This window comes from Leptinotarsa decemlineata, unplaced genomic scaffold, assembly GCF_025532065.1.
Source record: "Leptinotarsa decemlineata unplaced genomic scaffold, Ldec_3_MD MMD2_tig00078363_RagTag_RagTag, whole genome shotgun sequence".
Taxonomy (NCBI): Eukaryota; Metazoa; Arthropoda; class Insecta; order Coleoptera; family Chrysomelidae; genus Leptinotarsa; species Leptinotarsa decemlineata.
Genome location: NW_027412728.1, coordinates 2,724,337 through 2,741,637, shown reverse-complemented (window position 1 = coordinate 2,741,637; position 17,301 = coordinate 2,724,337). Strand labels below are relative to the sequence as shown.

Below are 17,301 nucleotides of genomic sequence, written 5' to 3'. Positions count from 1 at the left end.
AATAATATATAATAAGTAAGCATAGCCAACATATCTTATCCAAGATAAATAAGGGGACTCACGGCGATCTATTGCAAAACCAAACTTTGGCATCGACGGCTGTCCTCTGATGTTATTACTGAAATCCCACTAAATGAAACCAGATCATTGAAAGAAAGCATTTGTGATCCAACACCTGTTTTGACCTGTCTTAGGTGTCATCAGTAGTGTTAGGCTGATTCACGAATGCATTATTGGGCTCAGCTGTCTTTAATGAACAATCTTGTGTACTCTATGTCCTTTGACCGTATGTGGCATGAATATTTGCCACACACGGATCATTTTTGTGCATGGCTCTTCAGCTTCCTGAAAGAACATTCCCTGCAAGTGGCTGTCGATGGATATCCCTCGAATACACCTCTTTTTATTGTATATCGACGACTTTTTGGAAAAAACCAAGAATCCAATATATTGCTTTGCTAAGGACGGCACACTTGTTTCGTCGTTCCATTTGAATTCCAGGACATTGGCTACGGAGGCACATTATTCCCGGCAGGAGGTTGCATATCTTAATGAGGATCTAGAAGTGATTTCGAATTGGGGTAAAAGTAACCAAGTTCAATTCAATGTCACAAAAACCCAGGCATCGGTTTTCTCCAAGAACATAAATGTCTCCGAACCGGATATGATAGGTTTGTTCTGGTTCAACGAGATTCAGGTTCTAGGACGTCAGGATCATGCGCAGTTGATATAGAGCGTTCTGGTTTATTGATGATAATTTCGGACTGATGAATCCACTGTTCTGGTTTCGACTGCGAAATGATCCTAAACTGTTTTCAACCGTCCCGAATCTTTCTTGATCTCGAGGCTGAACTGTTGAGAACTGTTTCCGTTGCTCATGCGCATTCATGTGGAAATTTGTTTGGGCTATTTGCTAGGATGTTTTTTTTATTTATTTGATTTGAATAATTGATAATTGAGGGTAGATAATATTTGAACTAACTAAGAACAAACGTAACAAAACGAACATGATCAATAATATTTTTTCGTCTTAATCTCTTCATATATACGATAGGTGGCAGAGTAGTCTCCTCAAAAGCGTTCTGGTTTAAACAAGTGTCCGACTATTTCGGACTGTTTAAGATTTTTTGCTTGTATGCATCATGTCTTGCGCAGTTTCCAAACAGTTTCGGATGTTTGAACCGGAACAAACTTAATGTTAGGTCAGACAATTCCGCTTTCTGTCTCGATAAGTTTGTTGGGGGTTAAAATGGACACCACTATGTCTTGGCTCAATCATGTCGCTGGAATTGCAAAGGCTGCTTCTCAAAAGCTTGGAACACTGTTCCGAGCCAAAACACTTTTGATGCTTGATAAAGCTCAGATCAGACATTCTTTGGAGTATTGTTCTCGTGTATGGAACTCTGCCACCAAACATTATCTGATTCGAGACGCAAACGTCACGTGCAATCTTGATAGCTTAGAACAGGGGTCTCCAAACTACGGCCCGCGGGCCAAATCCGGCCCGCCAGTGTCATCAATCCGGCCCGCGACAGCCAATGATTTACTGTCATCAATAAGTTGAAGAAGAAAACACAGAATGATAATTACTCATTTTATTTACTTGCAAGGTAAAACTTAACGACAGAAATGATGACAAAGAAAACTTAACTTAAGTATCTAAGTTTAAGCATATTAATAACTAACAAATAATTGAAATGAATCACAGTAAAACAAAAACACTAATGAAATTTATGTAATTGTGATTTTCCACCGACAATACTTTGTAGTTGTGGATCAATTTTACTTATACCAATCATCAAAAGAGATTTAAGATGCTCATCGGTAAATTGAGATCTGTAAACATTCTTTGAGTACTTCATCTTGGAAAACGTTTTCTCACACAAGTGAGTAGTACCAAAAACAGAAAACAACCCACGAGCAAATTTATGCAAATTATCAAATTGTTCCAGTGGAAGACTCTTATAAAATTCCAACAAAGATGAATTTTGATATTTGTTCTTAAGCATATCACTGCACCGTAAATCAATAATTTCCATTTGGACTTCCGGAGCCAGGGTTTCAATGTCAGAATCGAAAGGATTTTGAAAAAACTTAATTTCATTCGCAATGACATCAAAATCTGAAAAACGAGTATCAAAATGCATCTTCAAAGCACTCAAAGTTTCGATTGCAAAATTGACGGGAAATTCAGTCTCTGTAGTGTGGCTGAATATTTCACATGTTTCAAAATGTGTGAAACATTTTTTACGTAATTGCGATTGAAATAGTATTATTTTCTGCCTGAAGGATTTGATATTGGTGTATAAATCAGGGAGAAGCTGATTTTCTCCTTGCAATCTCAAATTCAGTTCGTTCATATGATTTGTCAAATCGACATAGAAGGCTAACTTCCACATCCATTCACTATTTTCTAAATCGGCAAAAGGGCGCTGCTTCTCATTTAAAAAAATTTCGATCTCTGCTAGAAGTTCAAAAAAGCGCTTGAGGACTTTTCCGCAACCAAGCCAGCGCAGCGTACGGCAGTATGATATGGTAAATCATTTTCTACAATCTGTTGGATAAACTCGCGGAATTGTCGGTGATTCAGCCCAGTGGATCTGATGAAGTTAACAACTGATTTGACTGGTTTTGGAACTTCAGACATAGCCAAACATATTCCGCACAAGGACTGTTGATGAATGATACAATGTAAGACTAATGGTTTTGAACCAGCATCATTTTCTACAGCCTTTGACACAAGTGCAACCACTCCTTTATTTTTACCATACATATTTTTGCACCCATCAGTTATAGATTTCAAATTTCTCCATCGAAGATTCTTTTTATTAATGTCATTATCAACTCTCTTAAAAATATCTGCCCCAGTTGTCGTGCGGTGAATACTATCAATATCAAGAAGTTCTTCATACACTTCATAGCTTTTATCTACTCCGTGAATAAAAATCAACACCTAAACAGTATCTGACACATCCGTTGACTCATCCAATGCTAGAGAAAACCACTCATGATGTCCATTTTTGTCAGACAGTTGAGATGATATATTTTCTGCGATGTCTTGCACCCTCCGAGCCACGGTGTTTGCTGACAAACTGACACTTTTAAATAAATTTACCTTTTCGGGGCATATTTCTTCGGTTACTGCAATCAAGCATTTTTTTATCATTTCTCCATCGGTGAATGGTTTGCCACGTTTTCCGATTTCAAGAGCCACACGAAAGCTGGCGCGAGTTGCAGACTCTTGTTCAGTATTCGCTTTGGTAAACAAAGATTGCTGCGATTTGAGTCCGCGTTTCAAAGCTTCAAAGTTATCCTTCCGCAAACTTCCTGTATACTTGGAGTAACTTTGAAGATGTTTCGATTCATAGTGTCGTTTAATGTTATAGTATTTGAGAACAGCTATGGTTTCATTACAAATTAAACATAGCGCCTTATTACTGGACTCAATCACAAAATACTGACAGTTCCATTTTTCTTGGAACGTTCTGCATTCACTGTCGATTTTCGCTTCTTTTCCATACTAACAAATCACACATAAAAACAATAAGTCAAATCCAAATATTTCTATTGACGGGTGTTACTTTATTTCACAATAGACAGTTTCGCTTCCTTCGCCTTTCCTACGCAGACTAACTCGCAGTTGCGCCGCTAGCCTTTTTATATGCAATTATTACTGCCATCTCGAGGTGATCGGAATACACTAGCTAGAACCAGAACTTTCTCGAACCAACGCGGTAATTCCAAATATTCAATTACCCCTAATGCCACCTAGCGGGTAGCTGAAAAAGATAGTACATAGTACCACTACTCGCCACTAGATGTCGTTAAGTGTCACAATACACAATAATAATTGAAATGTAAAAAAAGCGTAAGTTTGCTTAGGTCACGCACTTTGCGACTATCCTAGTCTTGAAATATAGTTAAGGGCAGAAATTGACCCTTGGAACAAACTGAAAAAATCATCATGGCCCGAAGGCTTCAAAGTTTGGAGACCCCTGGCCTAGAACATCGAAGAAAGGTTAGAGATTTGTCTCTCTTCTATAGATACTTTCACGGGCGGTGTTCAAGTGACTTCGCACATTTGATTCCACCAAGAGCGGTACATATCAGAAATATGCGATAGACTGTGGCTGCTCATCGTTTTGATGTTCAACTCAGTACACCTCTAACTTCACTGTTTAAGAGTTATTATTTCATCTGGAGAATTGCGTTTATGGGGAATTAACTTTCTGAGAACGTTTTTCCGAATGGATTTAATCTCCAGCGATTCAAATCCAATGTGAATCGCTACTTTCGCACAGGCACCGCTCTGAGAGCGCCTTAAGGATTTTCCTGTAGTGCTTGTGTTTTGTCCTTAAAAAAAAACTTGAACAGCTGTCAATCAGATGTATTTCAATATTGTGTTGAGGTGTTACCTAAAAAATAGTTTCTATATGGTGTATTTATCTCTCCTCAAAAAGTTTTCTCAACTGCTGATATTTCAAATATATAATATAAAAAAAAATTCTCTCCCTGCCAATAAAATGATAGACATTTAATATATATTTGAAACAGTTTTGTTTGGTGATTGAGTTTCCAGAAATTCATAAACATTACAACGGAATTTATTTATACTTTCCACATAAACAATTTATTGTTTTGTTTTCATTTTACATTTGAATAAATGTGCTGCGCATTTTAAAGGATGCGCCAACGTTAGACCTTCACTTTCATAAAAAAAAACTACACGTGCCTAATAAATATGTTGTTGCAATTTTTTACGTGAAACAAAAATGCTCACAGAAATAATCTAAGGTATTCCACCCATCAAAAATTCATTTCCGCTTGATAAAAATTTCAATACCAATGAAGTTGTAGTTGGCATTTCAACTGGTTTCAAGGTAACCAGTAAAATGCATAAAGCTGCGATACGGACGACTTCCTGCTTCTGCATTGTTAGTTTCGAAAAATAAAAATTAGTGGCAAGTCTAATGCTAATGGAAGCTAATGAATAACCTTGGACCGTTACAAGTATGCTTGCTTTGCTGTGGATGTTTGGGCTGTGGCCATGACATGACTTACAAGCATGAAACACCGTTGTATTATGATTTCGATTGAAGTGGTGACACACTTTTACGAAATACAGATGGATTTTAAATGTCAATTTGATGTGATATTTTTGTTAATTGCAAACATTGATGGTGGTTTGATTGATTCTAATGTACACTCCACTATCTAATGGCAATAACTTTTACCACATTTAAAAAAGATCAAATTAAATTACCTACATTTCACCAACCAACTGGGCTTCGTTAGGACAATATTGAAAATAACTTGAATTAAATTCAAGGTTTTCGTATGCTCATCTACATTAAATTACAGTAATAATGAGAAGCTGACATTTGTCAAAGCTGATAAATCTGGAATGCAGTCGTATTTCGTGTAAATAATTTATTTGTAAATTGCAAAGCACTCTCGGCTTTTACGCCATCATCAGTGCGATGCCTGCAAGTAAGTGATATTCGTGAAATTTGTTTGAAGTTAAACTTTGAATTCTTTTTTTATTACTTACTCGTCAAGCATATACAAGAAGATCCTGTAGAAACAAAACTTTAGTACAACACTACTATGAGTAGACGTGAACATTACAATAAATACCCTTTTGGGTTTAACATATTAGTATTTTGTTTAAAAAAATAATAAACTATTTATAGCGTTCTCAATGACGAGAACGAGGAGAAAAAGGAAGTGAAAATTTGACATAGACATAAGATCATCATCAATTATAGAACATATTCAGTTTGACAAATGACATATATAGTAACCAAAATACGTAACCACCTTGGATAATTTTTACGTATTGTGATTACTACATATGTCATTTGTCAAACTGTAATAAAAGAAAATTAAAATAATTATGAATTTCATACTTATTTCCGAGTGAAATATAAATCAAATATAGATGGTAATGAAATAAATTTAATTAAATATAATAAATGAATATAATTCAATAAACGATTGAGGTTATATCTCATTCTAATCAATGGTAATTAACTATGATAAATTTACTATTCATTTCATGTTTAGAGCATACATATGAATATTTATTTATTTTTTGCACTGTTAAATCCACTCTCCTCGAAGCATGTATCCATTTCTTACATCTATGCAACGTTGTTTCACTTTTTATTGTCACAAATATTCATTCCTCAATTTATTCAACTAACAATTTATTTGTTTGAATTTAATTGATTCATGCATTTGTTCGACACATTAAAAACGATTGTTCACAAAATTTGTTCTATTTTAAATGACACTTGATTTGAAATGTTACATGACTTAATTTGTTTGATGAAAAGTTGCGAACAGTTATAATATAGATTCATTGTTTGAAATTTTTGGAAGTAAATGTTTGTCATATATACTTTTTTTGTAACTATCGAATAATTTACTACAATTTCTGTGAAACATGAAGAAAATTGTTTGTTGAAAATTATAGTTATAACGATTGTTGATAATTTTAATTCGGCGCTAGTGTCGAACGGATTCTTGCAGAAGCTGAATTTTTAAATCTGGCAACATGATAGTTTAGTGATAGTAACACAATATTCCGTCCGACCGCAGCGCCGAATAAAAATTATTAACAATCAATTAAATTCATGTATCACCTAAAAGCAACAATCAATACAATTCATTTTTACAACATACCAATAGAAAGTAAAACGGCGTGCCACGCCGTTTTACTTGGTGGTTTCACAAAAAAATGTATACTTATTTCAGTATTCCTTCAGTTGAAACAATTGACCTGTTTGAGAATTGCTCAGACAGAAACCATGTTAATCCTGAAGTAAAACAGGAAATTCGTCAATCAGGTACAATTTGTTCATCTCAAAATTGTTTTCAATTTATTGACAAATTGTATTTAGGCAGAGATGTGTTAATTAATGATGGGAAATTCTTTTGAGTCCTTTGCTAGGTGAAATTTTGTCTCTGTCAATCATTCATTCAATCATTATGGCATCATTGGCATCCTCAGTCTACTTCATTTCTTGAAAACGCTTGAGGAAGCTACTGTACAGGTGTTACTTGAATTTGCCAGCTTGATTGGTAAAACGCACGTCGAGAAGGGCGTTGCAGTTCTTGTATGTGTGGGCAGCGCTTGTTTTGAATTTATTCTACGTCAGGTTCCAGTGTTACCTTTCAGTTATTCTTGTAATATGTATGTTTATGTATTTCATCAGTTCGGACTTCCATTGTCTAATATAATATAAATGGATTTGAAATCCCTGAAAAAAATTAAAAAGATTAACCGAAAATAACAATTTTATTAAAACAAAAACTGTAATTAAAAAGAAATAACATACAAGCACAACCAAAAAAATGAAAAATTGAAATAATAATAAAAGCAGAAAATCAAATAATAAATATAAAAATATTATTAACAAAAAATGAAAAATTAAAATTAAAAGATTCCAAACCAGGTTACGTCACGAAGTTTCGATTGTTAGTATCCACAATCGTCTTCGAATGATAACTGGACTTATTTCTCCGAGATCCGACTATTTATAGGTCATTCGAGTGCTTTAACCTACCCCCTCTTCCTTCTCACCGCTTCATTGGTTTTAACGGGAGATGACCGTTTGGCGGGAGTTAGTCGTTTTTCGCTTGATTAGAGGTTTCCATATGTTACGTATCTCTACGCTAGTTTGACCAAATGCGTTGTTGGACAACATATACGCGGCTTCTTTGAATTTTCTCCTAAACCAGTGTTCCTCTTTGTGGATGATTTCAGCTTGAGCCCACTTGATATTATGTTGATGAGTCCAAACATGCTCTGATATTCCGGATTTGCTGGTTTCTCCTCGCTGTGTGTATTTCTTGTGCTCAGCAATGCGAACTTTCAATGACCTCTTAGTTTCACCGATGTATGATTCTCCACACTCGCAGGGTATTCGGTAAATGCAATTCTTGGAATCGCAGTCCGCGTTTGGTGGCCTGGTTTTCGTGAGGCTGCTACGGATAGTGTTCCCAGATCTGAAGCGGTCCTGATGTTATACTTGGACCCAATCCTTCTTATTCTTTCCGATAATCCTCTGATGTAGGGAAGTACAAATACTGGTTGTGGCGGCTTCTCTTCCTTGTGGAGCTCTTGCTGTCTTCTAGCTAAAGCCTGTTCTACCATCACTCTGGAGTAACCATTCCGTTGAAGGTCATTTTTGATGATGCCTAGTTCCTTTTCGAGACCTTCCTTTGTATTACAGAGCCCGAAGGCAAGGTCAAATAGAGTCTTGATGATTCCTCTCTTAGTCGATTGATGGTGGTTGGATTTCTGGTCCAGATACAGTCCTGTGTGAGTGGGTTTTCGATATACAGATGTTTCCTATTTAGTGTCGGTCGTCTTCACCAAACGCCTTAGAAAGGCAATTCGTTGTGGACTTTCTCATCCATTGTGAAAGTGATGGAAGGACTTACTTTGTTGATGTGCTTCAGGAAAGTGTCTAGTTCTGCATCCCCATGGTTCCATATTATGAAAGTGTCGTCTACGTATCTCAACCAATTTCGGTGCTTCTTGTGGGCTTGTTCAATGGCCAGAGTTTCAAACCACTCCATATATATATTAGCTATAACCGGTGAAAGTGGCGATCCCATTGGCAGTCCCTCATCTTGCATAAAAAATCCGCCCTTCAGTTGGAAGTAGCAGTTTCATACACAGCGTCCTAGTAATTCCATGGTTACTTGTATCGGTAAGTTTGTTCTATCTTTCAGGTCCTCATCTTCGGATAGCTTCTTCTGAATGATTTGAAGTGCTTCTTCGACAGGAACGTTGGTGTAGAGGCTGTCCACGTCGAAACTGATTAGTTGATCCTGCTCTTCGACTTCGATTTCCCCTAGTAGTTCAACGAAATGCCTTGAATTTTTCACAAAAGATGATGTTTTACCTTGCAATGGTTCAATTATTGGTTGTAAAAATCTGGACAAGTTGTGAGTGGCTGAATCTCTGGAGCTAATGATTGGTCTGAGCGGAACATCCTTTTTGTGGATTTTGGGTAGTCCATTCAAGTGAGAGGGCTTACTGTGGTGCGGTGTTAGCGATGATCTCTTTTTTCGAACAATAGACTTGGTGTTTTTCCCGCTAAAACCAGTGAAGTGGAGAGAGGGAAGAGTGGTGAAAGCACTCGAATGACCTATAAATAGACGTTTCTCGGAGGAGTAAGTCCAGTTATCACCCGAAGACGATTGTGGATACTAACAATCGAAACGTCGTGACGTAACTTGGTTTGGAATCTTTCAATTTTAATTTTTCATTTTTTGTTATTAATATCTTAAAATTTTCAGCTTTTATTATTATTTCAATTTTTTATTTTTTTGTTTGTTGCTTGTATATTATTTCTTTGTAATTTCAGTTTTTTTTGTTTAATAAATGGAAGTCCGGACTGCTGAAATACACCACGAAACATTGTCAACCACCTTCAAACGAATGTATGTTTATGTTATTCCCTGGTGCACTATTTACAACAACCTCATTATGATAAACTTCATTAAGAACATTCCAATTTCTACAGCTTCAACCTACCCACTATTCCCACTAATACTTCGATTTTTTCAGAGGAAAAGTTTGTGAAGATTCTGAGGAGGAGTTTTATTACACAGAAATCGAAATAGGCCAGACCAGCCCACCACCTACTCTCTCTCATCAGGACATGGCCAGACCCTTCCACGAAGATCCGGACTATCAGAGGCAATTGGTTGGAAGTATGCGTCAAAGCCTCTTGAACAATCTCCCCTTACCTCAATCACCAAACAAGCAAATTAAGCTTTCACCTCGTCCGAATAGTCCTAAAACACCGGTTTCACCCAGAAGAGTCAGAGGCGAAAACAAAAAGTGCCGTAAAATTTACGGAATGGACCATAAAGATCAGTGGTGCACCCAATGCAAATGGAAGAAGGCGTGCGTCAGGTTCGGCGAATGCGCTAAAACTAGTGATCAAAAATAGGTGTTCTGACTGGGACAAAAAAGGTGCGAACTACCTTGATCTCAAACCACTTGATGAAAGTACAATTCATGACGTTTTCTTAATTATGGCAGATCTGTTACTCAAGCTAATACTGTGTTCTGTAAAAAGGTACCTAACGTATCAAATTGATGGACATTGTAGCTCTTCGAGTGCTTAACTTGGTAGAGTTTTATCAATTAACTTCCACAAATTGAAATTTCCTCAAATTGGATACAAATACATAAAATAAGTAAGCTTCAAGAAAGGTCTGAAGAAAATGGGCACAACCAAATAATTTATATTCAGTACATTTATAACAATCAACTAATGGTCAATTTAATTATGGTGCGTCTATCACATCTGCGTCTGCAAGTATCGGTGGCTTGTTAGAAATAACTCAGTGATAGAAATATTATCATTCTCATCCAGCTAGGCTTGCTTTAAGCTCCAACACCTGATAATGTTTCTAACCATCAGCACTCAGTAACAAATAGGTAACGTCTAGTGTCTGCGTTATCACATGTGACCAATGTAAAAAAAATAGGAGATAGCCCAATTGTTAAAAAGTAATAGAACTTGGGTTTTTCAAATTTTAGTTGCCCATATTCTTCAATTCTTTCTTGATTCAAAAACTTTTCAACCAATTCAACGAAAATCTGGCACGAAAACCTGTGTGTTATCCATTCGAACTGACGTGTATCATAATATCAACTAACTGAAAAAAACCTCTTTCGAATCAAGAATACAGATAGAAAGTCTCCTCAGTGTGAGATTGATGTTATACTTAGTTGAAATGTTAAATTTAAAATACATAGAAATATGAGTTGAAAGGGTTATATTTTTAGGAGTGATAAATTTTTGGGGAAAGAAAGTTTTTGGCTTTCTACTACTACATCTTGATATATGTAAGTGAAAAAAATCTACCTTTCATTTAGTATATTGTGTAGAAATATATCTGATTTAATTCCATAACAAATGTTTGGAATAGAAACTGAGTAGAGAAAACTATTTTTGTATAATTCAGTGTTCATATACAAGTATTTGTTTCAAAAGAATATTTCTTTTGTGTAATTCAATGTTTATATGAAAGTAGCTGTTTCAGGAGGGCTTTCTCTTCCAGTTTGTGTCTAAAAGTTACTTCTTTGCATGATCTACTTATTTCAAAACTGATTACTTCCTTCTTTTCTTTGGAAGATTCCCACATTTTTTGTATCAAGATGGAGTAGTAGAAAGCCAAAAATTTCATTCCCCAAAAACAAAGAAATATATTCTTGAGTTTGATGTATTCAAGCACAACTTCCAGCTCACAAATATCATTTTATGATTTCATCAATTGAAGAACTATTCAAAGAAACAGGAGCTGAATTGTGATGTATATCATTGAAGGGTTATCAAAAAACATTAAGTTATTCCTCAGACTGTGCAAAATATCAGTTGCCTTCCTTTTTGTAGATCTCTACCAAAGTACCACTTTGATAATTATCCCAGCAAACACCTGTGCCTACCCCTGTGATAATTGCAATATACAATATTGAGTACTAGCCATTATGTTTATAACTTTTTTTTCAAAAATGAATCACAGTTTCAATGCCATAGCCAAAGATCATCATTATTCATGTGCCAGAGACAGAAATTTTGAAAAATGTCACATAATCTGCATCTTTTTTTTGCTATGATTATGACATCCCAGTTGTTTCAATGTTCATTTATTCTTCGTCCAGTTGATAATTTCTATTTCATCTCAATCAACGACTTTGGAATAGAATAGTAGGAAACGCAAAATCAAATATTTGTCAAAATTGTTAATACTGCCAATGATGTTCTTTCTAGATATTTTACCAATTCCGGATGGACACCAAAACAACATCACTTATAAATAACAAAATTGGAAACAGTTAAATTTACTGAATCAAATATGATGAATATTTTTTATTAACATTCCTTGTAACAATGAAAACAGCAGCGCCATCTATATAAACTGTCATAGTGGTTCGAAGTAATCATCTTGCTATTTTCACAGATGTATTTGCTGGGATATTATCAGCTTTTAGAAATATATTTATAGACTTGACTATTGTCCACTGACTGCAAATAAACCGGGAAAAATTGCAACTGAGTAAATTCTCAACACTATTTTGGATTCCTATCCAAAACGAAGCAATCATTTTTATTTATAATTAGTAGAATAATAAGGCAGTTATTATTAGAATTAAGAAAATATTATTACCTAAATGGTGTGTTTGTTCATATATTGTGTATTGATTGTAATTGTTGCCTAAGATGTGTTTGTATGTTAAAAAACATTATAAACATTCAAAAATGCCGAAGGTACATTTCGGAAAATGATTATTTTGAATTCATTCATTTCAAAATATGTACCCCAAATGACATATCCCTGAAAATCAATCATAAGAGAAGATATAAAGTATATACTACCCTAACCTGATACATACACTGACTTCAGTTTGTGATTCTGACTACTATTCCTGACCTATCATTTTTTTTTAAATTATTGTTACCACCAACCAGCTACTCCTATGTGTAACCCGTAAAAGGAATGCAAGATTGTGCCGACACATTCATGACATAATGTATGTTTGAACAAACCTATTATTCAGAGTTTTCTGTTCTAGCTCACTTGAATCAACTTGAGAAACATAACTTCACAATCTCCCTGTTTCAGTAACCTTCACAAACATCATTCTCAACTATCTTCTAGATGGATGCTTCATTTAATTTGAATTTGGTCATCAGTGGAAACAACTGTTTTCTAGGCAATTGAATAATATTATTGTTTCAAGACAATAAGATTTCTCGCCAGTTTTGTATCAAATAATTGATTGACTTACTTCGTGCGATATCTATTGTAATTTCACAAACTTATCAAAGTATGGTTACAGTGTAGATTCGTTTGAAATATTTCACAGTATATTGCTGATGAGAAGTAATAAAAAAACATCCAGTCAACTTTTACATTGTATTGATGACTATTCGTTCCGTTCTTCCAAACAAACTCGCTGTTTCAAACAACCTGCCGGAGCTTGTAGTTTGATACAGATAATTCAATAAACACTTTTATTGAAATTATAAAATCTTAGCTTCATAAGCTTTTTTATTGTTTTGGACTTTTTGTTCCTAATTTGATATGTTGGAGCTGTGCCGCCCAACAATGAAACCTACTGAAGAAGGTAGGAGTATGAAATTATATTTGGATATGAGTTTTCAAAATTTGAGTAGATTTTCTGTAATTTGTCCTTTTTTAATTACATTGAAGATAGTTGTTGATGATTGTTGGATAAAAAACATTCAATTTAACTTACAAATATTTTATTTCTTTGAGAGGAAGCAATGTGGATGTATTTGTTTCTAGCAGTAGGGAACTCGTGAAGAAATATATATAACAATACTTTGTTCAGGTAGTCATCAGTACTCGAATTGTCCCTTCTATGATAAATAAGAATTTGGATGCAATATGACCTACATAATCTCATTTTGACTCAACTTAAAGCTTCCCGAAAATAATGTAAGATTCCATCTCTTTGGCAATTCATTCTACAATACAGTGTTGTCAATTTTTCAACTTTAATAATGTGAAATGTAACTCATGTCTCAAAATAATAATCAACTCTGTAAACTTTGAATTGTTCAAATTATGACAAGCAGAAAACTCTAGTGTGCTCGGTGTGTGTTCGGTTTTGAAAATCTGGAGCCAAATGAGCAGATTTGTACCATGTGATCATAGAATCAACGAAGCGAAATATATTTAACAAACGCTCGTTTCTATCTGAAATGTTAACATGACAAGTGGCAACTAGAAAACTTGTCTAATCTTAACGATCTTGGAGCAAACCGATCACATTTTTACCTCGCTCAAGTATGTAGTGTATATGAGGAAAATGAAAGTGATTCAGTAGGACAACAATCCCAGCAACTGAGACTATATCAAATTATAATACAACTTCAACAAATCAAAACTAATGAATTACCCAGAATAGCAACATTTTTTTGTTTGTCAATTTACTGATTTGGAAATCACAATCGTTATTTCAGATATAACGAGCTTCGGAGAAAGTAAGAAAACAGAAATGAGTCATGGACAAGTTATATAATGGGTATTTTCTCTATTGTTTTTTTTAGCAGGTCCCAGTATTTATTAAAATGTATTTATGTGAATTAAACATCAACTTAGTGCTCATTTTATTGAGGAATGTTGTCACTATAACAGTATTTGATCCAATGTTACCAAATGTTCGGATATGCGAATCAAAAAGAGTCGTTTTGATTATTTCACGTCTTTTATAAACTTGTTTGCATACTGGTAGGTTATCGTAATTTTTTCTAACCCCTTTTCTTAATTTGTTTTTATTGATTTCTATTAACTTCATTGATTTTAATTCTACCGTTGTGTTTTCAATTTTCTCCTGTTCTACCTCAGCAATATTTTGAACCTTGTCTCAATAATGTATGTAGAATATGGAACCTCTAGCGTGAACGAATCTATTGAGAAAGAACACTTTTCCCTCGCCAAAAAAAATGTCGGCGCGCGTTTCGCTAACCAAGTTAGCATCATCAGGAGATTGTTAAGATAGTCATCTCCTGATAACTGAAAGCTAATCATCTCCTGATGACTAAGATTTAGTCATCTCGTGGTGATTAAGACTTAGTCATCTCCTGATGATGATAACTTGGTTGCCGAAACGCGCGTCGAGAGAATTCATTTTTGTTCTGGTGAAGGAAAAGTGCCCCGTCGTTTTGAAAGGTACTTTAAAAATACTACAAAACTCTTCTGGAAACGGTTTGTGTTCTTTAGCTCCAAATGAAAAATCAACTATCAACGTTGCAGAAAATAAGTATCAGTTTTTTTGTACTACGAAATAGAAAGAAGTATGTGCCTTCAGCATTTTGAAATTCCACCATTGAGCAGAAACATACATCTCATATCTGAAGAAAACAAATGGTTATGTCGCATGTTTCAATAAGGTCACGTTTCTAGAAATAAAATTATCAGGAATTACTTTTATATAGATTGGATTCACTATGTTATTACCTCTTAGTCTTTCATTTGAGTTTTTATCGTTTAGTTATGTTAGAGTAGATAAATATTATATATAAATATATTTTTCAGAGTATTCATATACATTGTGTATTTTTAAAGTTTAAGTTTTATATTGTTTCACCTCTAGAACTTTCCATAAACTTTGTATACCGGCAAAAAATTGGACTGTTAAAACACATGCCAAATTTTGGATAACACATCACTTCCCTTAGTACCTACTGAAATAATTTACGAAATTATTTAAAACCTTAATTGTTTCTGTGATTTTTTTGTTCAGCCTTCTATTACTCTTCCTTTATTAATTAAAAGATACATTTCCAGAAAAAACTTGTTATATTGTTTGCACTATTTTCTAATGAAATTTCAGTAACAGCATGAAATACATAAAATAAAATAGTTGATATGTCTTGACAACACAAGTTCGGCGGATTTTCACTAGATAACTGCAATAATTTTTAAGCAATCAGGAATATTCTCACAAATAATAAGGTTACTGTTTTCCTAACTCTGTGAAAAATAAGTGGCATCTTTTAACTGTCCAATTCGAATAGAGATACATGTTAATATTATTATATGCAATTATACAATATTATGAGAACAAAAAAGAGAGAAAATGGGAATGACAGTGAAGTTGAATAATGTTATTTTGAGTGAAACAATAAATATTATATTTAATAATTACCATATACTTTGAGTTTCATTTATTTATTTATTTATTTCATACACTATTCTACAGGATGAACCCAATTAAAGAATAGGGAGGAACAGTGGCATTTACATAATATAATTTGTGAATCTATATAGAAACAAAATTAAAAACAAAACTGTCAGTTACCTAAGAAATGTCTTTCGATTTGTATAATCTGGCACTTGAATATATCTAGGACATGACTAACAGAATTAGAGGTATCGCACTGTAACCGTACCAATCGATGATAGAGTACAAGTCACCTGTCAACTTAACCCGAGACAGGTGGGTATTTGTGACTAGTCTCGGTGAAGATGGGTGGGTTCTTGGATGATATTTCTACAAATAGACAAGAACATATATACATATAAGCACCAAACAGTAGGTACCAAGGTTAGAAACGATTGGTAAATGAATATCGATTCAGCAAAAAAAAGGCATTCAAAATAACACACCAACCCGAATTTGATGCAGAAATTCAAATGTCGACAACAAGTTGTAATGCGTCGCGAGAGCTCAAGCGTATGCGCAATTCAAAAATCATAAAAAAAACATTAAATTTCCGCCTTACAATAAAAAAAACGAAAGCACTAAAATAAATCAACAGAAAGAAGCAATAACTTGCGAATTATAGTTTCGGGCCACGGGAACCACTTTTTAAAAAGACTTTATTTAGATTTACAGACTTTATTGTACAGAAGTTACTCTAACAATCGTACTAACAGAACTGACTCTTCCTTCAAGATAGGTAGCTTTTTTAAGTTTATTATAACTTAGTCAGCATTTGTTAAATAAGCATAAAGGACGGTTTTATATACCGGGTGTCCCACATTTTATGTGAAAGACAATATCTGGTTTGTTGAAGGAGATACACAAAAATGTTTCATACAAAAGTTTTAGGAGTTCATGAGAGCTATATTTTGATATAATTTTTAAATATACAGGGTGTTTGGTGTAGGTGCTACAGACCAAAATTCCATTTTTTTAAATAGAACGCCCTGTATATCATTACATATTCAGATGCTACGTTAAATTCTGATATCATTTCATGTTTGGTTTTTGAAATTCGGTTACGGCGTTGTTGAGTTATTGCTTAAAATGTAAAGTCTTGAGAACGACTATTATTTTAAAAAATATCTCATACAATTATTCTCTTTGCATCAGATCACATGAAAATCAGTCAAAATTTTGGGTGTTCGAAGTAATGGTTTCAATTTTGAGTTGTGGAATTCAGTCAGGAATCATTTTGAATATGAAACAATTGCGAAATTGAAAGAGGTGTATTCGAAAACAAATCTTTAATTAATAACAATGTAAATAATATAACTTGATAAATCATTTCATAAGAATGGTAGGTACCTAGAAATAAGTCATAAAAATTGTTCAAAGTGATGCCCATTAGATATTATACAGGCTTCGAAACGTCGAATCACTTCTCTCGTACAAGTCGCTCACATAATATCAGGCGTAATATCACTGCACGCTAGTCGAATTTTCATTTTCAGATCATCCACATTCAAAGGGGGAGTAGTGAAAACAATATCTTTTAAATAACCCCATAGGGAAAAATCAAGCGGTGATAA

At 34.3% G+C, this 17,301-nt stretch overlaps 1 protein-coding gene across 1 annotated transcript in view; it reads left to right on the top strand.

The window, feature by feature from the left end:
* The window catches only part of Glut4EF (Glucose transporter 4 enhancer factor), a 183,370-nt gene extending 167,654 nt beyond the window's left edge, over positions 1-15,716 (top strand). Inside the window, exon 6 of the mRNA XM_074185883.1 lies at positions 9,587-15,716. Within this exon, the coding sequence (XP_074041984.1) occupies positions 9,587-9,974 (388 nt within the window). The 3' untranslated portion in view covers positions 9,975-15,716. The remainder of the gene's footprint in view (positions 1-9,586) is intronic.
* Positions 15,717-17,301: the final 1,585 nt, after the last annotated feature.